The following is a 25,969-nucleotide window of genomic DNA, read 5'->3' on the forward strand; positions in this document are numbered from 1 at the left end:
CTCAGCCTGGGGGTGCCTCCTGCCTGGAAGTTGTTGCACTGACATAGGAACAAGCAAAACAAACCACATGAGATTAGAGGTTGCGAGGAACCAAGACCAAGCCAGGAAAGGGGCCCATGCCCCAGGCCACAAGGGGAGTGCTGCGTACAGGTGACAGCAGTTGAAATAAGGACAGCAGCAGGTGAGAAAAGAAGAAGAAAGAGGGCCAGATCCTCAGCTGGTGTAAATCAGCAGAAGTCCATCGGCTTCAGTACAGCGATGCTGATTTAGACCATCTGAGGCTCTGGCGCTCAGTTCTTAAACTAGATGCAAGATCGAGCCAACAAATCAGGTCAGCCAGTTGTTGCCATGTCTACCCCGGAGATTCAGGGACTCACCCCATTTAACCCAGGCCTGCCTGGGTCAGTAGTCGCTCCATACAGGAAACCAGTTACACCGAAGCAACCTTGGGCAGCTCTTCTCCATGGGCCGCGTGTTCCCTATCAAGCCCCCAGGCTGCACTCCTCTAGCAGCCACCAGCTGGGGCGCCAGTGTCCGGAGGTTTGTACGCAAAGCAAAACCCCCCTCCAATAACATGATCCGGACGACCTGAGGGGGAATCTTTGCACAGCAGCCAAGCAGCACTAAGGCCAGATCAGGGAAGGGGTGGAGAACATAAGCACCTGCAGAGGACCACCTCCCCTCGCCGCCGTCCCCAGCACAGGCCAGGGGGACGTCCAAGCAGCTCTCGCTGTTAGCTGCCACCTGAGCTGCTGGGGTTCTTCACTCCCACTGCAGCCTGAGCCATGCTAGGGAAAGGAATCTGCAGGTGAGGAGGACCCCAGCTGTCAGAATGGACCTCTCCTTCCTGCAAGCCAGGACTAGCTCCCTGCCTGTGGGCTGTTGGCTTGTTTTGGATGCTGTTTCGGCTCCTGCCACCAGGGAGAGCCAGGGTCCCATGCTGGGACCTGGTTTCCAGCCCTGAGGCGTAGCCTGTACCATGCACACTCCACCCAGGAGGATTTGCTTGGGGAGGTGAAGGGAGCACAGCTGGCACGTTCGGTTGTGACAGTGGCTGGCAAAGTCTGTTGGCTCAAATGGATTTGCAAAGCTGTAGGAGACCCGCAAGAACAGCACAGGTGTAGTAGCCAACGGGGGGGAGCCGCAGGGGAATCCCAACCCAAGGGTCCCCGTCTGGTACAGGCACCGGTAGCCAATGCCGTGCCGCTGGGACAGGCTGAGGCTCCGTGCCCATCCCATGCCAGGAGCTGAGCCCCCTGCAGCAGAATGCCCCACAATGCCGCTGCAAGGAAACGGGCAGCAGCTTTATTTACAAACTGGGCCAGAGCTGTCAGGAGAATAAAAGGCTCCTCTGAGACCTTGGCTCTTACTCATGCTCGTCAAGAGCTAAAAACGGCTCCATGGGAATTTACTGGCAGGGTTCAGAGAGCAAGGGGGAGGGAACGAGAAAGAAAGGCAGGAGCGGGGGCGAGGGCGGGACGGGCTGGCACACGGACTGACTGAGGAACAAGTGTTCCACCCAGACATTTGCTTCGGAGAAATGAAAAGGCCCCAGAGAGCCTGGCTGAATGGTGGCAACTGTGTTGCTGCTGCTGCAGCCCCTCCAGCTGGCAGGGCCCCGAACAGGTGAGGATACTCCTCAGCTGGCTGCACAACAGGGCCGGGATGGGGGGGGGGGGAAGACAATGGACAAAGGTCTGCCCAGCCCCTGGGGTCTTTCCTTCTTTAACCCCTGCAGAGCCAGGGCTGCCCAGAGGCAAATGCATTTGTAATACTGGGGTGGGGGGCGGGTTACGTTTTCCAGACCTTTTTCCCCATCCCCCCATGTCCTGTTAGCTCAACGGCAGGAGAGTCTCGGGAGGCGTTTCCCACATGGGCTGTTTGTAGCTCACTTGGGACCCTCCACCAACTGCTCCGAGCCCCATGCTCCAAGCGGGCCTGGATCTGCAGCCCAGGAGGAGGTGGCGCCCGTCCCCACCGCAGTGAGGGACTCTGGATGGACCTTGGTGGCTAAGGATAAGAGGGAGTGGGAAGCCCACCCCTACCCGCATCTCCTCTGTGCGGTGATTTCTCCCCCACCTTTCCCCAAAGGCCTGGCTCTCCGTGCACAACACGGCTCGGCCGAGGGGAGTTGGGCTCCTCCACATCCAACTAACCATGCAGCACCTCTCCCGCAAGCCAGTCTTTAAACCTCCTGTTGCTCACGCTGGCGAGAGAGCTGCACGGGAGGGAGCCAGTAACCCATGCCACTGCAACCTCCGGAGGGAGAAAGCTGGATTCCACAGGGGGCAGTTTCCGGATCCGCAGTGCAGTAGCTCCCCACATTCACAGCCCCACCATCCTAGATCTGCATCCCCTCCCCCTTTAGCTAGCTTTTACACAGCCTTGGGATTGCTCTGCCCCCATGCTGAGAGGCCAGGCACCTCCCACCTCTGTGCCACAAGGAAATATCCAGACGTCAGCTGGGTGGCCAGGACCCGCTCATGCCAAGCAGCATCCCCGTTGCTGCTTGGGCAGATGCACAGCACAGCGGAGCCGGCACCTCTTCTTTCTGGGCATGCAAATGAGCCAAGGGCTGCCCCCATGCCATGTGCGTTGGCACGCACACTTCCCATTGTCCCCCGCACACCACTATATCCGTCCAGCACAGCCCTGCATGCCAGGCCATTCGGGGGGGGCAGAGCTCTGCACGCAGAGGGATTCGCCAGCAACCCCCTGAGTCTAGTCACTTCCTAGATCAGGGAGCCATGCAGTGATGGCAGTTCTCCCCAAGCCCCCATTCCCACCTCCTCCCCACTCAGTCAGGTCTTCAGTTCCAGCCCCACGCGGGGGAACGTTGCAAAATCTGCTGCTTCTCCCCACTTCACACACGCGCGCGCCCCACCCCACCCCACCCCCGCCCTCTGCTCAGTCCGTGAGCACCACCAGCTCCCCGTCGCTCTTGTCCTCGCCCTCGGAGTCCTCGTCCTCGCTGTACCGGTACATCTCGCCATCCGCCACCGAGTGCCCGTCCTCCCCGCCGTCACCCTCTTGTGACTTGAGGCTGCGCGTGTTGACGATGACGGGCATGTTGGGGTCCATGCTGCGGGGCAGGTAGTGCTCCACCAGCGGCGGCGCCAGCTGCATGCCCACCGGCCTCTGGTACAGGACATCCGATGAAGAGGCTTGCATCTGACTGCCCTGGGGCCTGCAAAGCAGGAGATCACAGTCACCGTCCCTGGGCATTAGAGCTGGTTGGGAAATGGACTCCCACCCTCCCTTGGAAAATTCCAATGAACACGAAAACAACAAAATTAGGCTTGTTGAAATTTTCACCAGAAGATTAGAGTTTTCAGTGGAAAAACCAAAACAGAAATACTTTGGCCAAACACAGAAATATTTCAATTAGGAAAGGCTGCCATGGTGTCTCATGGGAGTTGTAGTTCTGGTGTCTCATGACCCCATTTTCTTCTATAGGTTGGGCTCCCTGTTTGGACAATATCTGCCATGAGGCACCCTAGTCTCTCCTCATGGTGAGGGAGGCAATTGCCTCATGGGAGATGTAGTCCGGCTGAGGAGCCCAGCTCACAGGGGAAACTGAACTACATCTCCCATGAGGCACCATAGTGGCATTTTTGAACCAAAATATGTCAGTTTTCAAGTGTTCCGTTTTTTGACGAAAAATCCAAAATTTTCCTTGGAAAGCAGCAACTTTTCGTAAAAAATTTCACATAATTGAAAACTCTTATTTTCCATTAAAAACAGGTTTGAGGGAAAATTATTGACCAGCCTTACTGGGGACTCTCTCTTCCTTCTGGTCTTTCTGGCCCCCAGCCCCTTTGCAATATTGAATAACCGCCTTTCTCTCAGCTACCATATATACTAATAGATACAGTGCAATGAACTAGCTAGCATGTCTGTGTGCCACTACCCAATCAATACTGGATGGGCTCAGCTGTGTGTCATAGAACCCGTAACTGCTAACAGCTAATGGAGAGTCCCCTTTCCAACCAGTGGTGCTTCTAGGGTATGAGGATGTGGGGTTCCACCCTTACACTACACCCAAAATAAGTTCTTAGTGGCCAAAGTATGTAACACAATGATTACTGGGAGATCCTAAGGATCCCCATGCCCTGGACATATACTGACACTGCTAATCATGTCCTGCTGATCTAACCCCCACTGCGATTTCAACAGGATGCAGTATTGCTCTTCACTTCCTGTCCTAAACGTCTGCGCAGCACTGCTATGCCCTGTGTTCCACTCAGGGCCGGCTCTGGCTTTTTTGCCGCCCCAGGCAAAAAAGCCTCCAGCCGCCCCCCCCGCCCCCCCGCGGGGGGGGGGGGGGCGGCCGGAGTCCCGGGGCGAGGGTGGCAAGCCCCGGCGGGGGCTCCGCTCTCCCCCCGGCGGCCGGGGGGAGGGCGCAGGGGGGGGAGGGCGGCCAGAGCGCCGGGGGGAGGGCGGCGAGCCCGGCTGTGGCCCCGCTCTCCCCGGCGGCCGGAGCGCCGCGCCGCCCCCCTCCAGGTGCCGCCCCAAGCACCAGCTTGGTTGCCTGGTGCCTGGAGTCGGCCCTGGTTCCACCCCAGCGTTCGTTGCAATTGAGCAGCTACAAGCAAAGGCACTTTTTCTGGGGGGGAATGCAGACATACGGGGACCAAAAGAGATGGGAGCCTCACGCTATCAAGTAGCCCTGCCTGGTGTCTTGCCGTCTGTTCCTCATCAGCGCCTTGTACTCGCCCACGCGCAGCCGCTTCCCCTCCACGATGCAGGTGCGCTTTGGCCGCGGCTTGTATTTGTAGTCGGGATACTTCTCCAGGTGCTGCCGGCTCAGCCGGGCCTGCTCCTCGTAATAGGGCTGCTTCTCTTGGTTCGTCATCGATTTCCACCGGGACCCTGGGAAGAGAGAACACAAGGCAGAGAGATTCACAGAACTGTTATGTTTGCCTTTTGAAACTCCCCACCATCCGTGGCCATCACTAGGGACAAAACCCAGGTCCTCCAATGCCATAGCATGGGCCTCTAACATTCGAGCTGGAAGAATAACCGTGTTAGCTGGTAGCAGTAGTAGGCTGTTATCCACTCAAGTGACCTGCCACTTGATGCAGCACAGATTTTGCAGCACAGTGTGTTACACCTTTAAAGCCCTCTCCTGAAGCTGCACAGGCCAGGTGGAGCGGGGAAGGCATTAGATAAGGACTCTCACAATCTTCCCCAAACTACCAGAGCAGCAACAGGAGCAGCAGGGATATTTCTTCTCTCCACCTCTGGGCTTGAGCAACAACGAAGTGCCACACAGGATAAGCAATACTCCAGGAGTGCTCCCAATGCTTCATAAACATTAATGAAACCTCCCAATCCTCTTCAAAGGTAGGTCCATATCCCCCATTTTACAGATGGGGAAACCGAGGCACAGAGCGTCTGGAAAGTGATTTGCCCAAGGCTGCACAGTGAGTCTGTGTCAGAGCTTGGAAAAGAATCCAGGAGCCAGAATGCTTTAGCCTGCCACAGTATCAGTCCTTTCCTTAAAAACCCCTCGGCTAGTGGTCCAAGCAGCAGTCTGGGAGCAAGGCAGCCCAGGGTTCTATTCCCAAATCCCTCTAGAGCCTTAGGCAAGTCATAATTTTCCACTGCCCCAGTTTCTGCATCTGTAAAATGGAGAGAATACTTTGCACACAGCACTTCCCATCTGCGAGGTGCCTCACACACTGCTGGCTCTGTAAAATTAACAGTGTATAATAAAACATCTCCGCTTTCCTGGGAAGTTCCGAGTTTAGATAACCAACTAAATAAAATAAATAAATCCTTCTTTGGAGAACGCTGCCATTAGGGATAAGGCACTGGGATGGAGACTCAGGAGATGGGGGTTCAATTCCTGGCTCTGCAACAGCCTCCACCTGTGACCTTGAGCACATCACTTAGGTCTTGTCTATGTGGGAAAGTTTTGCTGGTTATACCCGTATACTGTGGTTATACGAGTCTAACTCCCAAGTGGACACTTATTCCGGTATAAGAGTGGGTTTTTCCATTTAGCTTAAACCCATTCCTAACTAGCTTGAGTTAAACCAAAATAAGAGAATCCACACAGGACTTTGCACCAGTGTAACTGAATCCATTTAAATTAAACTGATGCAATTTTCCCACGTAGACAAGGCCTCAGTCGGGGTCTCTAGGAGCTACTGTGCTAACAATCCAATAGACGTTATGGAGGCAGGGGAAGAAAATGTCATTTGCCTACAACAACATCTGAAAACAAGAGGAGCCACCCAACTCAAGCGACTTGTGCAGGTCATTGTCCTTGATTGGCAGGTGCTGAGAGGTATGCCAAGCCTCAATGGGACAATGCAGTCACAGGGGACACAGGATATCAAGGGCACAGAGGAATGCAGGGCTATTCCACGGAGCCTGCTCCCATTTAAATGTGATTATCCAGGCCATTGTTAACAGCCAGTCCACCTGTCGTGAAAGAGAACGCCTCCCCCCGCCCTTCCCCGCCGCTGACCTTTCCGCGTCACCTCTCCGTCCTGCGCTTTTGATTCTTTTTCCTCACAAAAGGTATGGCAAGCAGGTGCTGCAGCTAAAATAGACAATCCTGCCATGTGACTCGAATTCCCCGGGCTCACTGACCTTTATTGTCATCCCTGCCAAGGTCCAGGGCAGGCGGGGAAAAGAGGGGAGTGCTGCACAGAATGCAGGCCGGACAGAAAGAGAAGGTCACGCTCAACCAGCAAGTCTGGGGACGGAGCAGGAGGAGAGAAAAATCTCACTTTTGTCAGGGGAACGGGGCCTGCTCCCCAGAAAATTAATGGGGGCCTTTGGATCAGGCCTCAGGGTAAAAGTGGGTCAGTTCAGATACAAGACAGACCCCTGCTCAGAGCTAGACAAAATCAAACCTTACATCTGATGCCTCTTCTTTCTTCCTCCCCTTTGTCCCAGATGCTTTCATGTCCATCGTGCCACGGATGCTAAGAATACACAGACATGCACAGCTAGCCTGCCCAGGAGCTTAGCTCTCACCTGCCACACCGCGACCAAGTCTAAAGAATAAGGTCAGCGTAGGGTTTCCACGCTCCCGGCAAAGTACAGTCTCAGACTCGTCCTTTCTCTCCTGCCCCAGGAGCCCAGGGCTCCACCTTCAATCACAGGAAGCAAGCAGGCCTTTTACACTCCACCCAGCTCTCCCTACTCCCACAACTGCCAGGGATTGGGGCAGCAGCAAACTCTCCCTTCCAGTACAGCCATATGAACCTCACACTGTCCTGGAAGACTACTGTCTGTCTGGTCTAACCAATCCACAGCTGCAAGGCAGTGAAAAACAGCTGACAGCTAAGCCACTCACAGGAGACAGAACCCAGGTTCTATGGCTCCACAACCCCAGTCTGTCCCACTCAGTGGATGGAGCAACACACTCGCCAGCTGGAAAACACTCAAACCATCTCTACCTCTGCTCTTACATTTCATGTCAAAAAGCAATAGTAGGGTTCAAAAAGGATGGGTCCAGATCTCTGTTGCCTGTAGAGTCATTTGCACAAGTGCAAACTGGGAGCTTTCCAATCCAAGTCCTTTGTACTGGTGTAAATTATGGTACAAGGCATAGGACAAGGGAGAATTCAGCATAGATCAGATCTGAAATATGCAGGAGAACAAGTGTTTTGGGAGTAGCCCCTAGTTGTGCAAATAGCATAGCACGGACGGTCTGTCACTCCGTATATTAGAGTAAAAAGCCTGCAAACGCATGTCACATTTGTTCAGATTACCAACCAATGGCATGGCATGTTTTACCCAAAGATCTCAAAGCACTTAAACCTAACACCCCCCCTGTGCAGTAGGGAAATATTATACCAATGGGAAACTGAGGCACAGGGGTGTTAAGATACTTCTATGGGAGTGTTTTATGCATAGATCGCCAGGACCAGCCATGCATCCGGAAGATACACATGGACAACCACAGCTTGGGCAAGTACACCTCTACCCCGATATAACACGAATTCGGATATAACGCGGTAAAACAGTGCTCGGGGGAGGCGGGGCTGCGCACTCTGGCGGATCAAAGCAAGTTCGGTATAACGCGGTTTCACCTATAACGCGGTAAGATTTTTTGGCTCCCAAGGACAGCGTTATATCGGGGTAGAGGTGTATCAGCTCCATGCCTCTGGTTACAAAGATACCCACCACTAGTCTTTTCCACCTCTGCTAAATGTGCAGAAATGAACACAGGCTGCCAAAACAAGAACCGCACCAGTTATTTAAAGCTACATAATTACATTAGCCAGCACACCACAACGTGGCAGTTCCTGACACCCCCCCAAACGCTGTGGGTTGCCATAAGTAACAGATCAGATCCTAACATAGTGATTCTTCAGAGGGAGAAGCTTTGTTCATTGCAGAGCTGCTAAAAGGCGCAAGAGACCAAATTAAAAGCATGCACTGAGGGTAACCCACAAACCCCTGCATTGTGCTAATGCGCACTTGTTACTAACAGTCTGGATGGACTCCTCACAGACCACACCAGAGGCTTTAAATAGCAAGCCTACCGAAGCTAGGACAGAGCAATTCAACATGAGACCACGGCGCGGGGAGCACGGTGAGGTGAGTTGGAGACCTTTGCAGAATGCTGTAGCCCAGGGGGGTTGATACACCGAGCAGAAGAAAGGGTGTGAGGGTCTGACAGACACTCGTGTGATATAAAATCTATATGAAATATTTACCCCCAACACTTAAAATTGTAAAACAAGACACGGTGACAGGAAAAGCTCAGGACTGAACCCTAATGTAGAGAGAGTCGTTACAATATTCTAGAAAGGTAAGATCTTATTGCTGTCACCTCTTGGTTGGTGATGGGCTCTGGGAGTCAGGACTCCTGGGTTCTGTCCCCAGCTCTGGGAAGAGAGTGTGGTTCAGAGCAGGGCACTGAGCGTCAGGACTCCTGGGTTCTATTTCCCAGCTCTGACAGTGTTATGATCTTGGGGAGGTCACTTAGGGGCTGACTGCTCTGAGATCCCTCTAACTTCAGCGGGATCAGACAGCAGCATCCAGCCCCTCTGCAGGTTGGATGAGTTTCCCCCCTCTGTGGAACAGGGTCAGGCTTAATGCATGTAAAGCGCTTTCAGATGATCCGATGAAAGGCGCTGTAATGGCAAAATATTATTTGAATTAAAACTGAAGCGCACAGTGCCAGGTGTAAACAGGCCTGCCCTTCACCTCTGGATTTGTTGGGGAGGGGAGGTCACATCATGCTTATGCCACAAGTGCGATGAATTTGGTGGTATCAGACTACGCTCTCATAGACATTTCCCACACGCACGTCACAAGAATTGTCCCTGTTTGTCTCAGTCCAGGGGGAATTCTGCAGCTTCACAGCAGGGGAATGGCTGGCCAAGGTTCGCGTGCATTGGCAGGGCAGCAGGCATCTGGCTGGCCTGGAAGGAGATGCACTGGCAGAGCGGTTGGGGGACTCAGGACTGGATTAGCAGGGTTGGAGCAGATCGGGAATTAGGTACATGGGCAGAGCTGGGTGGGGGAAGTTTACTTGTGCTATTAGCCCATCACTTTCATGAGCCCCATACCATAGACCACCAGGGAAGAAGCTTCCTTTTATAGCTGCATTTGCACGGCCAGTTCTCTGACCCCTGGCCTCCCATCTGACTAGAGCCAGGATTTGATCTGGGTTCTGGTTTCTAGCCTGCGACACAGAGGATCATCTGAAAGAAGGAGTGGGGGAAGGAGGGAACCAGGGTGGATAAAAATCAATGATTTAAAAAAAAACAAACAGATATTTTTTATTTAAATCGGATTTTTTTGATAAAATGCTTTTTGAGGAAAAAACCTATCTAAAGATCATTTTAATTAAGATACATTATATATACATCAAAGATATCTCATCATGGAATAGGGATTATAAATTCTAATTCTATAGTAAGAGACAATCTATTCATGTAATGTTTAAGAAAAGTTTTGTAAATGAGTTCCAATAGGTCATGGATTAGGGACCCAACTTTATGGGGCTCCAGGGGCTTCTGTATAGATTATTTAGGTTAATCTTTCTATCTACCCAATGGGACTCAGTGCTCAGTCTAGAAGATACCATCAGAGATGCTTAATTTTGCAGTTCTCAAACTGTGGATTTGTGTCTCCAGAGATAACATGCATGTTAACAGCAAAAATGTTTTTAAATAAATAAATAAATAATACACAGAGGTGAGAAATAACAGACCTCAACCCTATTGTCCCTCTGCACATGTGTGTACACGGAGTCAATCCCTTACCTCTCTCTAAAAGTGCAAAATTTCAAAAAGTTTAATAAATAGAAGATTGTTGGGGGCAGAATAGATCTGGACCAGGAGAAGTCTGGAGATAAATGTGAGAAGGGAGGGACAGGCAGTAGAAACAAAAGTGAAATGGTTTGAGCGGCATATTCCAGAAGTCTTGAGGTCTTTCTGAGTGTAGCCTTCATTGATTTGAGATCTACCATACCCTTCTCTCACTAGAAAGGAAAACCTATAATGGCAGCAGGCCGTAAAACAGACCCAGTTTGGGAATAAGAACCATTCAAGAAATATATGTTTGCTGATGATGTTTTAAAGAAAGTCACACCAGTGAACTGGTAGAAATCACTTAAGCACTTGGATTCAGAGTCTGTTGAAGTGATAATTTCACTTTTAACAGCAGCAGCTTCTTCTGCTGGTGTGGAAAGAATATTTTCTTCTTTTGGACTAATTCATTCCAAATTGAGAAATGGTTTGGGACCTGAAAAAGCAGGAAAGCTTGTTTTTCTTTTCCAGATTATGAACAAACAGGAAAAAGAGGGTGAAGACAACTGAGTTAGCTGCAGAAGCCAATATTTTAAGATTTTCATGTTGACCTGGCTGACATAGTAGATTTAATATTTTTTTTAATATTTCTTTTAACTATTTTAGTTAAAAACAATTTTAACAAAAACAAACCTGATTTTAAAAAACTTGAATGTTTAATTAAATTCAAAAATTCATATGCTTGTTTTGTTAAGATATTATATGTTTGCTGTTGAAGAAAAGAATCCAAAATACATAATGTTGTTGTTTTAGTTAAATAAAACAATTTAAATGTCTGTCTGGTGATGTTCCCCTCCTAATACAGCACGGCAAGAAAATCCTCCAAATATTAATGATTAATGCTGAATTGGAGATAGTTCACCTCCCAATGACTTCATAAATATCTGCTTCAATTACCTTTGGTAAATGAAATAACCAAACAATCATTCATTTTCTGATATAGCTATAAAACTAATCTGAAAAGTTTTCAAAATTAATCACGTCAAAAATGAATAGTGTGTACCTTCTAAAAATGAAACCTACATCTCTCTCTGAGTTGTGAAGAATATGTATTAAGGTTATAACAACCAACAAGAATGCATTTTTATGTAGAAAACCATGATTAAATCGAGTCTTCCTGACTAGTGATTTAAATCATGATTTAAATCAAATCCACCCTGGAGGGAACATTCGGGCTGCGGAGCTGAGATTACAATCCATCAACCAACGGGGCTGGCGGAAAGCCCAGCTGGTATGAGAAACATCCTGGGCTATCCTTCACCGTGGATCATTGTCAAAGTGAGCTAGACCCTAGCTGGCCAACACCTGCCATTCTGATTCCAGCTCGGACACCGGGGAAATAAAAGCCTGCTGCTCGCCATCATGTCCCACCACTGACCTCTCCACCAGGGAAGCTTTCTCCTCTGCAGTATTAGCTCATTCTCACAGCTCTAATGCTTCTCCACTAGTCAAATCATACCAGATACCAGTGCATCTCATTGGTGTCTTATCTCCCTCTCACCCCAGCTGAGACATGCTTAGATAAGCTCAGAAAAGATTAGATAAGGATGGACAGATAGCCTTGTCTTTTGAAGATTATCTCCTCACTACCACCCTCTTTCCATAGCCAGGAACCACCCTGGGCTCTGAACCTCAGAGCTCACACGCTAAGCACATTTAGGCCTGGTTGATGGTTGGCATCAAGGGAAAGCACCAAGTGCTGCAGAAAATGGTGCAGCATGTGATGCTTTCCCCCGCAAAACAATGCACAGCCCCATGACCCAATGTGGTGCCAAGGGGCACTGTGCTGCTGGAGAGGCCGACTTTGGGGAGAGACGCACAAAAGCGTGGTCCTGGCCAGTGAAGTGATATTGAGCACCAACCTTTCCTTCCTCCTCTTGGTGCAGAATGGTTTGTTTTTATGGCCCTGCTGCTTTGCCGGTCAGTGCATCCATGTACCAGTGTGGAGGATCCAGACTCTTGCAACAAGCTGTCCCCAGAGAGAGGAGGGGGTTGCTTCTGTCATTTCAGCTTAGCTCAGAGCCCCTTGGCCAGCTGTAGGCTGCATGGCATTAGCAATAGACAGTGGCTGATGGCTGCATGGGTCAGCAAAACAGCTTGGCAGATTCCATGTCATTGGGAATAGCACAGCAGGGCAAGCCCACCCCACCCTCGCTTGCTTGCGGGACACTCACCCAGGATCTTGCTGATACTGGAGTTGTGCATGTCCGGGAAGGCCTGCAAAATCTTCCGCCTCTCGTCCTTGGCCCACACCATGAAAGCATTCATGGGCCGCTTTATGTGGTTGTTGTTCCTGGACTCGGGGAAATGTCGTGAGCCTGTTAGGGGCACAGCAAGGAAGAGCCAGTTAAAAGACAGGGAAAGGGAGGAACAAACACAAGATACAAAACGGTGACCAAGGTGATAAGAGTCTCCCCAGCAAGGGGGTTTTCCACATAAGAATAAGGGGCGCTTGATGGCGTAGGGATATGCTGCACTGGATTCTCACCATAGAGACTGAGGCTCAAATCCTTGGGAGCCTCCATTTTTAGCAGCCCAACGGGACAAATCCTGGGCTTGGTTTTCAAAGGCACGAGGAACCGGTTGCTTCCAGGTGGTGGGTTCTCAGACCCTCTGGAAAAATAAATCTCCCGTCTCTAGGAGCCTGATTTTTCAGGGGTGCTGAGCACTTGCAGCTCCCCTTAACTTTCACTGGAATTGCAGGTGCTCAGCACTTCTGAAAAGCAGGCCCTGGGTGTCTCCTGTCAGGCACTCAGAAGCTGGGGCATGCAAAGCTAATGGGCGCTTTGGGAAAGTCTGGCCTAAGGGAACTGTCTGGGTCTCAGCTCAGTCCCTAGTCGACGTGTAGCCCCTTTACCTTTAGGAAAGGCTTAGCATCCACACCGAGGGGCCTCAGCCGCTCTGGGGGAGGGGGCCCAGACTAGAACAGCAAAGGGGAGCTGCCTGTCCGGACGGAGGTGCCGCAGCAGAAGTGGAGGTGAGAGCAGGGTGAACAGCCTGTCTGTATTGTGCACGTCTCGTGCCAGGACTTTTAGTCCATCACTTGCATTAGTCAAAGTCAGTCCACGCACAGGCACTCGGCCACCCCACTTGTGGGGCCAGAGACCCTCAAATGCTGGCTTCCCAAGCCATGGCCCATCCCTCAGGCCACCTTCCCTCCCGCTGGCTCTGTTGGACCAATCAAGAGCCAGGATTTGGCTGTAGCTGGCCAGCTGAGGACAAGAGCAGGGACTAGCTCCTGTCTATCATAAGCCCATCAGCAGCAGCTCCCGCACCCGTGGGCGTAGAGGCCATGCTGGCGGCGTTAGGGTGTAGCTCTGCTCCGTTGATTCTCTGTTGGCGTAGAGATCCCGTGGTGCAGACCACCCCCAGAATCAAGGAGCCATAACCCACTCCCTGATGGCCCCCGCCTCAATCTAGCTTTTTCTCATCGACTTTTTGCCACCCTTGTGGATGACACCCAGCTCCATCCACCTCCAGGACATCATTGTCTCCATAGTAACTAACGGGCTTTGACCAAAAGGATCACAAATTGACTTTTTTTTGTAAACAAAGATGAAACCAAGCAAAATAAAGTGGAATTAAGTGAACTATGCCACAGTGCAAGATGCCACGTTTCTACTGCCCCTTCTGAGCCCTCTGGGGGATGGCCCAGCCACAAGTGGTTAGTGTGGCCTTCCCTGGTTGCCTGCCTCCTCTCCTCATAGCTTCCCATGCCCTGGAGCATCACATGTTCACTCTGTATCGACAGCGCCATTTAAATACAGAAAGCGCTAATTTAGCTGTAACATTGAGTGTCCCCATCAGCTGGGGAGAACAGCAGAGCAGGGCTGCAGGAAGTCAACTGAGTGACCACAAATGAAATTCCCACCCATCTCAAATAAGCACTTCCCTTATATTAGGGCTTTGCTATTCTCTTCTGGTTGTTTATTTCAACTCATGTAGCGCAACCCAAAGAGAGACACGGGGCTAGGTAGCCAGGTGAAGAAAGAAGAAGGGGTGGGGGAAGAATGGAAAAGGAAAAAATAAGAGAAGAACAGAAGAAAAGAGAAGAAGGAAAAGTGATGCACTTTCTCCCACTCAGCCCAGCCCCAGGGAATCTCCCCTTCAATGGATATCCAAAGTGCTTAGCACCTCTCAGGATCAGGCCCAGAGTTGGCTTTGGAGAAAACCTCACACAGAGAATGTGTCCTTACCATCCATATCGCAGGTTAACATGGACTCGTCCAGTCTGTGCATGCACGTCTCTTCCATCCGCTCCTTCGTGGGCGAGGAATCCAAGCCCATTTGGTCCTGCAGGCCCGCGGAGAGCAGAAGTTACGGCCAGTTACCAACACAAGTCAGGTCACTGGTGGCAGAGTGACCGGCAATGAACCATCCCCCATGGGCTTCCAGCGCTTCCTCGTCTCACGGGCAGGCAATCCAGCTAGCAGCTCTTGGCTGGGTAACTCTGTCAGGCAAGGACTTCAGCCATGTGCACAACACAGGGATGAGTTTCAGACAGGATTGCCTGAGTTCTAGTGTGTGGTAGACAGTCCCTGAGATCCACTCCCCGGGTCTCCAGTATACACCACACTCAGCATCATCTACCTGGGGAGGATGCAATCCACTCCCAACCCCCAGTGCCCTTATGGAAAAGGGACCTATATGCAGGGCCGGCTCCAGCATTTCTGCCGCCCCAAGCAAAAAAAAAAAAAAAGCCGCGATCGGCGGTGGCAGTTCAGCGGCAGGTCCTTTGCTCCTAGAGGGAGTGAGGGACCTGCCGCCCCCGAATTGCCGCAGGTGCCGCCCCTCTCCCTTGGCCGCCCCAAGTACCTGCTTGTTAAGCTGGTGCCTGGAGCCGGCCCTGCCTATATGGTATAACAGGAGAGACAACCAATAACACTTTGCAGAAACGCCTCGGAACCTCAATAGGGTTTCATAAGGGATGCGGTCCTTTCTCCAGAGGGTGTTTCTCAACCAACCTACAGAATGCTACAGCCTGGAGACAATTCTCCATTCAATTCTATAAGATGGTCTGAAGGAACCTATAGAAAAGGGATTTTCTATTACATTCTATAGGGCTCTTCCTAAGGCCCCCCCTTTATATCCATTCACAGCCTCCCCCTGAGAATCCTTGGTCTCTCTGGCTCCTCTCAGATCTCCCCATTCGATCAGGGACCAGCCCCTCGGCACTCCCAGTCCCAGTGTCGCTCACCTTCCGGTAGGGATTATTCAGAGAGCTCTCCGTCGCCCCGCTGTGGCAGTGCAGGAGCTGCCGTGCATCCTGGAGCGCTTTAGTGATGGCGTCCCCCTCTCCCAGAAATCCTGAGGATAAACCACCCAGTGCAGAATACGTCACAGCCAGCACCTTGTCCTTGCATAGGCCCCATAACCCCAAGAAAGAAGGGGTTACTCCCAGCCATAGGAGCCATGCATCTAGCTAAGAGACATCTAGAGCCTCTAGTTTCTTATTGCCGACACATTCCCTATTAGCATCGAGCAAGGGAAGCAGAGGGTTCAAATCAGAAAGCTTGGTCTCCCACTATTCCATCCGCACCACACAGAAGTCCAGCTACTCCACCCAGGGAGCCCTCCAGCCTTCCCCCCACAGCAATGCTTCTTCCCTGTAGGTGGTTTTCTTCTTCCCCTGGGCGGAGAGCACATTTCTTCTTCCAACCTGGATCTCTCTTTGGGTGGGTGGGGTTTGAGAAGGCTGCCTAGGGACCCTTCCATCTCCCAGCACCAGCACAGACTCTCGGTTTCTCCCAAAAAGAGTCGCCCATCTTGCTTTCCCCAGAACCGTCCTGAACATCAGAGCAGGCAAGTCCCTGAACAATGGATCAGCTCCCATGGACTAGGGAGAGATTCTCCATCTCCCTCCTCCCCATGGGGAGAGAACTGCCAGGATCCCACGAGCGTGTTTCCTCTCTAAGCGACACACCGAACGACAAAGCAGGCTGGGGATGAAGGCAAGGGACGCCCAGCAGAGAGCACGTCTGAGGGTACCTACCCAGAGGCAGACTGGGAGGGCTGGACTGAAGGTCTCTCGTGACCCCGTGGTTAGGAGTGAGGGATCGGCAGCTGCTCATCTTCAGGCTGGGTGAGCTGGAGGCACTGGAGAGCTCAGAGCTTTTGGGTTTGGCCGTTAGGTTCAGTGGCTGTGAAGACTCCTGGGGGGGGGGGGAGGGAGAGAGAGACAGGGAGAAGGGAAGAGTGAGGCACATCCCTGGGTTACGCTGGGTCCCCAGGAGGACGGCAGATTCGGGACGGTACCTGCATCTGGAGGTGGCCTGAGCCGGCGGGTCTCTTCAGCGTCGGAGGGGGAGGGCTGTGCAGCAGCTGCATGGGGTACTCCACTGCAGAGAGGACAGCGAGAGGGAAGTTGGCGAATGAGGTCACAACAGGTGCTTCGCACGCAGCCTGCTGCCAGAACCAAAGGGCAGGTGGGATCTACTTAGGCCTTGTCTGTGCCTGGAACCGGCCCCGATTTCCAGCCCAGCACAGTGGCACTGCACGAGAGATTTGCACCGGGGGAGCTAACCCCTGCTAGAAACCAGCCTGCCATCGGGGCTAGTTCCAAGTGCAGACCAGGGGCTAGAGCCCCATGGCATGGCAAGGATTCAAGTATATTACTATTATTTCTATTACGGTCGCACCTAGAGGTCCCAACTGACCTAGAGAGGGGAAGGGCAGTGGCGGAGCGAGTTCCACACTCTGCATGTCACCACTCCGCCAGAGTGGCACCACAGAGCGCCAGCAGCGAGGTGGCCGGACCAGCTAATCCAGCAGCCATTCTGCGCTCAGCTGTCGGCTCACACAGAACCAGGGACTCTGCAGCCAGATTCAATGACAACAGGAAAGCCGGCTCGCACTGCCTGGGCTTTCAGGAGCGGTTTCACTCCCACCCGGATGGCCAGCCAGAGATGGGCCAAGGTGACCTCAGTCAGATCATCAGAAACCTGCCAGGGAAAGCGATTTGCCTCCCCACTGCTGGCCAAAAAAGGTCACAGTTTCTCCCCCCTCCACCCCCAATCTCAGCTTTTTAGACAACTTTCCTCGGCTCTCCCTGAGCTTCCAAACCCCGAGATCGCTGCCCAAGGAACGGCAGGAAAGGGAGAATGCCCGGATTATGTAGAGGGTATTTCTGAGGGGAGGCCACGCTCCCACCCACACCTCTCCCCCTTTCTGCTCACCGCTGTCCCTTTCCCTGCGCCGATCCTCGCAATACTGTACCCCCTCTGCCTCCCTTACCTGGTTTGCAAGGGATAGGCTGGATGGGAAGCGCTAGCTGGGAGTCTGGGGTCACGGGGAGAGGCTGGTGGCTGGGAGGAAAGGCTGGAATCATGACATAGGGCATATTGACCTGCTGGAGAGAGAGAGACCAAATCACCTTTGCGGAACAAAGCGGCTAGGCCGCGGGGGGCTAATCCCCACTCACAATGGTAAAGGAGTTTCCTGTGCAGGCAAGAGCCAAGGTTGTGGGGTCAAGAGGAAGGGGGGGCGTTAGCCCTTTGAAGGGTGACCATTGTATGGACTGCGCAAGGGGGCGGGGCGGGAAAGCTCCCCCTTACCTGGATCTGTTGCTGCAGCAGGTTAATCTTGTGCTGCTGCTGAATGAGCTGCTGCTGCTGCTTGGCAATCTGTCAGAGGGGGGAAACAGCAATGATACGGTGGCTGGAAAACGCCGGCTAACCGAGTCTTCCAAGGGCCATTAGCCTGGCTTGCCTCCGAGGGGCTACGGGAGGGGCGCAACGCACCGAGCTCTAGCAAAACAAGCCACAAACACAACTGGTCTGCGGAGACGCCAAAGACACAAGGGCAATGGAGGGCTCGGCGTCTCTGACGGGCGGGTTCACGGGACTGGCAGCATCCCACCGGTTAGAATGTATCCCCCATCCCCTCTGTGTGTGATCCACAGAGGTGGGGTAAAGCTACAGCTGCCGGCAAGGGGCCTGCGTCCATTTAACTCAAGGCGTAATGGTGCTGTACCAGTGCAACCGGCTGTGTGGATGCTCTAGTTTGGGTAGCTTAAGTCGAGCAGATTTAAACTAAGCTAAAACGCACTGCTCTTAAACTGCACTGAGAGGGTCCACACAGGTCTTCGCACCGGTTTAACTCAATTGGGGTACGTCAGTGTGTAGACAAGGCCTTGGGCCTTTAGCTCAAGCTGTAGTACCTCAGGTTTAGAGCTGAAGGAACCAGCGATGACCAAGATGATGGTCAGGATCCTTCCACAGTGAAAGAGAAACACCCCAGCAAGCTCTCCCGTCCTGACTGATAGACGCACCCTGCCTCGCTACCCCAGAAGCCCTGTATCACCTGAACAAGGCAACCATCAGCCAAATCCAGGAGCAAGCTGTTTGGTACCTAGGGGTAGCCTCAAAAATTGTCCCCTACCTTCCACCTGAGAAGAGTCCCTGGGCCAAGATGATCCCAGCTTGAAAGGACAGAATTATGGTAATATTTTTTTTTAAATCATGAGAAAACATAAAAAGGAGCCTTCAGCCATTTAAAAGCTACATTTGAACTTCCCTCTGGAGGAAATAGTATCAAAAGAGAGACAACAGCTGGGATAAAGGAAGGATTATTCACCCCATTTACAGATTGGGAAACTGAGGCACAGAGAGATGCAGTGACCCACGCAAGGTCATGCAGGGAGTCTGTGGCAGCGCCAGGAATTGAAGCCAAATCTCCTGAGTCCCAGCCCAGTGACTTACCCACAAAACTGTCCTTCCTGGCACATGTCCCAAGTTTCCACCTGAAATTAGCTTTTATCTAATTTCATAAAACACGAAACACTGCAGCTTCATGCCCTGGAATGGATCAAGCGCCGCAGCCCTGGTACTAACTGTTGCACTAGCCCCTCGGTGCTTCATTTAGCCTTAATTCGGAAAAAGTCAAAACATTTCCTCATTTTGTAAACTTTATATTTTATTCCCTGCTCGGTCCTCGTGCTCCAACCGGTTCTGAGGTGCGGCTCAAGTGGAGCCAAGAGGGTGGGCAGCCCTACCAATGTGTGCTTGCTGGGCTACCTGCCCTGGTTCTGAAACTCACCCCTAGGGATGGGAGACAGGGCAGGGGAAACAGATACCCCAGAGCACTGGCCGAATACCTGCTCCTGCTGCTGCCGAGCCAGCTCCATCTGCTGCTGCTGCTTCTCAAACAGCATGGCTGCCATGTTCTTCTGCTCCGAATGGGCCGTCAGAAGCTGGTCCCGCAAGGTGGAGAGCTGGTTGATCATGACAAGCAACTGCAGCTCCTTCTCCGCTAAGCTCTCCTGGGTTCCTGGGCCAAGCAAGTAACCAAACAGCAGAGGGTCAGTAAACAAGGGCTGGCGGCTTAATAGATGATACCCCATTATTCTACAAGGTTTAGGGTACGTCTACACTGGTGTCAGAGGTTTGACATCAGCACACGTAGACACACTTGAGCTAGCTGCGAGCTGGCCACCTTGGGCACCTGGGGGAGCACAAGACGTACAGTCCCATCCAGGACCCTGGGTATATACTTGAGTGGCTAGCCAATGCTGTCATGGCTTCCCTGCTATTGTTAATTAAAGCTAGCTGGGGTCTATACATGCTGCAGTCACACCTCGGACTGCAGCACAGACATACCCTTAGAGCAGCGGTTCTCAAACTGTGGGTCGGGACTCCAAAGTGGGTCGCGACCCTGTTTTAATGGGGTTGCCAGGGCTGGCGTTAGACTTGCTGGGGCCAGGGCTAAAGCCTGGAGCCAAAGCCCAAGCCCCACCACCCAGGGCTGAAACTTGAGTGCTTCAGCCTTGGGTTGCGGGGCTCAAGTTACAGGCCCCCTGCCTGGGGCTGAAGCCTTGCTATTTGGTTCCCCCCCCCGCACCCCCATCAGGGCAGCAGGCTCGGGCTTTGGCCCCCCTCTCCTGGGGTCATGTAATTTTTGTTGTCAGAAGGGGATCGCAGTGTAATGAAGTTTGAGAACCCCTGCCTTACAGCCAGCAGAAAGCTTAGCTGGAACTTGGACACAAATTCTCTAGATACTTTATTGGCGGGGTTGCTTTGTATTTCATCCCTTTAGCATACGCTCTAGAGACTCACATAGTCGAGTTCTGACCAGATGAATATTCACTAGGACTGGTCAGATCTTTTCCCCAAAATTCCAATGAAAATTGTTACTGACCTTTCCAATTTTGAGCAAAACCAAAAACGGGGGAGGGAGGATGTATGCAAAACTCACCCCCCATTCACACCCCCTTTTCATACACACAAGACAAAGGAGAAAAAGGGCCGGGGGCAGATGGGAAGGTAAGGGCACAGGAGGGGATGGTAGTTACTCTACTGCTCACCTTTCACCTCTTTGGATTCCATGGTGTTTCTACCCAGAAGCCTTTCTTTCCAGTCACTGGAGAGTAACTTCTCAATGGTTGGCATAACTGTCACCATAGGAGTGTACAAGGTGAGGCCAGAGAGATTGGAGAGAGACAGAAAGAGAGAAGTAGGAGAAACAATTTTAGTCGTGGCCACTGATTGTCATCACTGTCTATGAGTAGGGCCCTACCAAATTCACAGACCATGAAATCTGGTGTCTTCCATGAAATCTTATCTTTTATGTTATTTTTATCCTACAATACAGATTTCACAGGGGAGACCAGCATTTCTCAAATTGGGGGTCACAATCCAAAAGGGGGTTGCGGGAGGGGGGTGTCACAAGGTTATTTTAGGGGAGAGGGGTCGCGGTATTGCCACCCTTACTTCTGTGCTGCCTTCAGAGCTGGGTGGCCAGAGAGTGGTGGCTACTGGCCAGGTGCCCAGATCTAAAGGCATCGCCCTGCCAGCATCAGCGCAGAAGTAAGGGTAGCAATACCACAACCCCCCTAAAATAAACTTGTGACCCCCCCCCTTTTGTGTCAGGACCCCTACAGTTACAACACCATGACATTTCAGATTTAAATAACTGAAATCATGGAATTTACGATTTTTTAAATCCTATGACCATGACGTTGACCAAAATGGACTGTGCATTTGATAGGGCCCTATCTATGAGGCTACATTGCTTATCACCAGTTCAGGATCTTGTTCAAAGTATGTTTATTTGTATATCTGTAGATCAGGGGGATTTCAATGGAGATGGATGTTCAGAAACCCTTCTTACCCTCTTTCAAGTTTCTGTTGAAATCTAACTTTTCCTGGCTGCTGACAGCAGGCTCAAACGCAGACCTCCTGGAATCTAACGCATTGCTCACAGGAGACCGGGATTCCTGCAATGTACAAAAAGTGACTCTCAGTTTCCCACCTATCACCACAAACCTCCAAAGGGGGAAGATTCACAGGTTCTAAGGACAGATTGGACCACTGCGAACATCTAATCTCCTATGTAACACAGGCCAGAGAACCACATGCAGTAGCTCCTGTGATGCGGTGAAGCAGGGAGGAGAGAAAATACACTGAAGGGTATAAAATACCATCCCGAGCTCTGCTCTCCAAGAAATATCCCTGCGCACTCCTGACATAGACCCTCTCAGAGGATCTCAAAGCACTTTACAAAGAAGCAGCTTCACAACCTTTCTAAAAGGCAGGCTACTCACAGATGGAGAAACCATGGGAGAGGTTGAGTAGCTTACCCAGTCTCTAGGGAAGGGCCTGAGGCAATGTAAGGACTCCCATTGTCCTTAATGGGCTACTGAACAGGTCCTGGGAGAGTAGGAGAGGTAGGAACAGAGCCTAGGAGTGCTGGCTGGCATTTCCAAGGAGAAGTCAATGGGAATTGGGTGCCTAACTTCTCTGGGCTCCTTTGAAAAGCGCAGCCTGCCTCTGAGCTCTGACCACTAGGCAGCACTTCTCAACTGGAGACTTCTTACTCCTGACCGACGCCAGCCCCTTGAGCCTCTAATGCACTGAAGGCGACTTATTTTTTTTCATGCTGCAAATGCTTGTTTGCAATAGTTTTCAATTATTTATTTAGACTGCTATGCCTCTCTGCAAATGCGACCACCTCCGGGAAGGCAGGAATGGAAAGCAGCAGGGTCTGAGGCTATGCAAGCGGGAGTGGCTCAGCGGGGGAAAACCCAAGAGCAATTATAAAGGGAAAATGAAAGCATAGCTACAGGTTTCCCCAGAGGAACCGGAGCAGCTTCTAAGGCAGCACATCTGTGTGCTGCTACAGCGGGGCTGCTGGCTCTGTTCTGAAGGCCGTTGTTCAAATCCCAAGACTGACTCGATAATATCAGCGATGGACAGAAAGCCTGGGGGAGCCTCAAATTTCAGCTTTATTTCCTATGGATGAGGAGTAAATGCAGGCACTGGACAGGATAACAACCATTTTCTCTTGCCTACCGACTACATTGCTGCATGGCCCAGGGGTCTAGGTTGGAATGTGGCATTACCCTCTCAAGCTTAGGAGGACAAGTTGGTTTCTGTCTCCACCTACTGGCAGGAAAGGGTAAACCTCATAGTGCCGGACAGTGCAGAAAGGTGGGAAGAAAGATGGTTTAGTGGTTAGGGTGCTAGCCAGGAATTCAGGAGGCAGTCACACCTCTGACGTACCCTTAATATGCTTGAAGACTTGGTAGGCCAAAGGAGCTTGGTTACCAGAGTGATGAGTGCATTAGAGATTCCTGGGTTAGACAGAAGAATTAAATAGACAGACCTGGGGTCAGCAGGTGCAACTGCATTCAAGGCACAGACTTATACCACATGGAATTCCATTGACTTCATAAATCAGCACCGAATTTGGCTCTATGGAACTGCACCTGCTTACAACAGGCTGGGATTGGGCCCTGTGCGTTGGGTGGGAAGTGGGAGACCCCAAGCCTGTAGGCAATGAGGAGAGAAGGGACCCAGGAGACTTAGCCCCACCTGTGGAAGAGTCCGGGGGTCAGCACACTCTCTCAGTGACAGTGGCACTCCATGCAAATCGCTGGGGTGGGGATCGGAGCCAGTGGGTGCTCCCTGGGGGGACTCATGGCAGCTATCTGTCTTCTCTTCCGTCTTGATGGTGCAGTTCACCATGTTCCCGGCTCCATTGAGTTCCAGGTGGGGAGAAACAGGGCTCCTCATGGACATCCTAGGGGAGGAGAGAGAGGTCAACATGGTGACAGGGTCAGAGTGGTTGTGCTGGCCATACAGCAACGGTACCCAAGTTCTGGACGCAGAACTGCTAGGAGCATGTTTCAAGAGGGAACCGCCCAGGAATAAATCAATCCGTGCCCCCTTCCTCCCACCCTGTACATTCCAAGAGCTTGGGTCTCTGCACTGTTTAAATGCACGTTCAGCACTGTTGGCAGGAAGCTTGTCCCCACAGAGGGACATCTATGTAACTGTGTAATAGCTATTACTCCTTCCCTCTGGCTCCTAACAGACTACACTGCAGCACCCTTTTGCTCCCAATTCCTCCAACGGCCCTGCAGCACAGTCATCCGCCTGGAGCAAGCACAGGAACCCACTGGTTTCACTCTGTCTGGCTGGTTTGTGGTGCCACCAGGAGCGGAACAATGGTCTTGAGTTTTGCTGCCGTTTGCAAACCCCATTGTTTGTAGTTTCCTCAATGTTCCCTGCTGTGGGTACTGGCTCCAGAGACCAGAAGCTCCCAGGAGAACAAACCCAACCCCCATCCTGTGTGTGATGCCATGCGGTGATGTTGGTCTAGTAAAAACCAAAACACACAGAGTCATGGGATTTGGGGCCAAAACAAGCACGTGAACTCCTGAAGAAACGACTATACTTTGCATTTACCTAGCCGCTTTCTGGAAAGGATCCGGCACCACTTTATGAAGTCTCACAACCCGCCAGAGCACGAGTGAGAAGAACAGCGGTACCCATTGCATAGATGAGCAATCTGAGGTGCAACAAGTCATCGACAAAGCTGAAAACAGAGCCCGGGAGCTCTGGCTCCTATTCAGTATGGGTCAGAGGACAGGATACAAGGAGTCAGGAGACCCGGGCTCTGCACCCAAGCTCTACCACTGAGCTGCCCACAGTTATATAGAGAGTTGCTTTCCCCCCAGCTGTACATGAGAATGCTTCAACATGCTCTACAAAGATTCACTCATTATCTTCCACACGTATACCCCCAGGAAGTAGGCAAGTGTTCTTATCTCCACGTTCCAGATGAGGCTTGGACAGGTCAAGGGCCTGACTTTTCAAAAGGTGCTGGGTGCCCACAACCCCAGCGGAAGTCAACGGGAGCTGCAGGGACTCAGCTCCTTTGAAGAACTGAGCCCAAGGTGACATGCCTAAGGATATGTTGAACCTGCAGGAGACCTGAGGAGCTCCTGGCTCCTGGTCTTGTGGCCAGACCAGCCTGTACATCTACAGAAAGGGCTCCCAACTACCAGACAGCAGCACCAAGAAAAGTCCCCAAAACACCAAAAGTCAGACATGTTTCTTGTAGAAAAGAGAAGGTAAAATACCAGTCCTACTCAAGTCAATGGCAAAGTTCCCACTGACTTCAACAAGGCCAGGATTTCAACCAGATTAATTACAAGAAGCTTCTTTTACCACAAGAGTCTCTCTCCCTCTCTCTCAGGAGTCCCCAGACCAGGGTCCCTCGAACCCAGTCTCCTGTCTTTGCCACTAGCCAGTGCCAGCTGCTTCAGAGTAAGGTTTAAGAGCAGCCCGCCCAAAAGGAAGTTTTTTCCTAACTTCCATCAGCTGAAGTTTAGCTGGAGCCAGGCTAACCCCCACCCTTCATCCAAGTTTACTATAAAAGGTCAGATTCTCCAGAGGAACACTTGGCAAGCAGAACGCCAGGAGAGCCCTCTGCAGGTGCTCTGCTTAGGGGGTCAGGAAGCAGAAACTACCACAAAATATTACAAGGGATTTAAAAAAAAAATCCCATTTGCGCTGCAGCAGCTGCTTGTAGTGCCACAGGCTACAGAGTCAATGCTTCCAGGTGAATATACGACAATCTAGGATATCACCACTGCTGGTCTCACGAGCCAGGTATGAACCCAGTGCTCACTCGTTCTACCGAGGCAGAGTCCCAGAAAGGATTAGACACGTTTGTGGGGAAAGAGATCATCTACAACTGCTCTAGCAGGGATTTGTCTTATAAGGGCCACCAACCCTGATGCCCTAGAGCATGAATTGGTCAGCAGCAGGGGACCAGGAAAAAATTACCCCTTCCCTCACCTCTCCCTCCAGAGGGAAATAATGAAAATATTGGGGCATTAAGGAGGGGATTTACACTCTCCCTGAAATATCCGACATAGGCCACTGTTGGGGACGGGATCCCAGGCTAAACAGATCACTGGGTCTTCTGCCACGGCAGGAGGAGGAATACTGGACTAAATGGACCATTAAGGTCTGTTGCTGCATGGCAGGTGGAGAGATACCAGAGTAGACAGACCATTGGGTCTGTTGTGGCGCGGCAGGCGGTGGGATACCAGAGTAGACAGACTGTTGGGTCTGTTGTGGTGTGGCGGGTGCAGGGATACCAGACCAGACAGACCATTGGGTCTGTTGTGGTGCGGCAGGTGGAGGGATACCAGACCAGACAGACCTATGGGTCTGTTGTGGTGCGGCAGGCGGAGGGATACCAGACCAGACGGACGGTTGGGTCTGTTGTGGCGCGGCAGGCGGAGGGATACCAGACCAGACAGACCGTTGGGTCTGTTGTGGTGCGGCAGGCGGAGGGATACCAGACCAGATGGATCGTTGTGTCTGTTGTGGCGCGGCAGGCGGAGGGATACCAGACCAGACAGATGGTTGGGTCTGTTGTGGCGCGGCAGG

General features: G+C 51.8%; 1 protein-coding gene across 2 annotated transcripts; it reads right to left on the reverse strand.

Moving 5' to 3' along the window:
* Positions 1 to 2,907: 2,907 nt before the first annotated feature.
* LOC112118403 (transcription factor SOX-13) lies at positions 2,908 to 23,314 on the reverse strand. 2 transcript variants are annotated; one of them, XM_026655163.2, is made up of 13 exons: positions 23,096 to 23,314; positions 21,393 to 21,498; positions 20,587 to 20,673; positions 19,381 to 19,553; positions 17,840 to 17,908; positions 17,520 to 17,634; positions 16,542 to 16,624; positions 16,279 to 16,438; positions 15,484 to 15,593; positions 14,483 to 14,579; positions 12,461 to 12,604; positions 4,656 to 4,872; positions 2,908 to 3,187 (listed from the first exon to the last, which is right to left on the reverse strand). In XM_026655163.2, exons 1-13 carry the CDS (start codon positions 23,300 to 23,302, stop codon positions 2,908 to 2,910), a joined length of 1,848 nt encoding a protein of 615 aa, XP_026510948.2. In that variant the 5' UTR covers positions 23,303 to 23,314. The 2 variants fall into 2 exon arrangements, with proteins under 2 accessions (XP_026510948.2, XP_026510947.1); XM_026655162.1 differs by having other exon boundaries at positions 17,520 to 17,631; positions 23,096 to 23,302.
* Between the last annotated feature and the right edge of the window lie 2,655 nt (positions 23,315 to 25,969).

This window comes from Terrapene carolina, unplaced genomic scaffold, assembly GCF_002925995.2.
Source record: "Terrapene carolina triunguis isolate 2854851 unplaced genomic scaffold, T_m_triunguis-2.0 Scaffold198, whole genome shotgun sequence".
NCBI classification, from domain to species: Eukaryota; Metazoa; Chordata; order Testudines; family Emydidae; genus Terrapene; species Terrapene triunguis.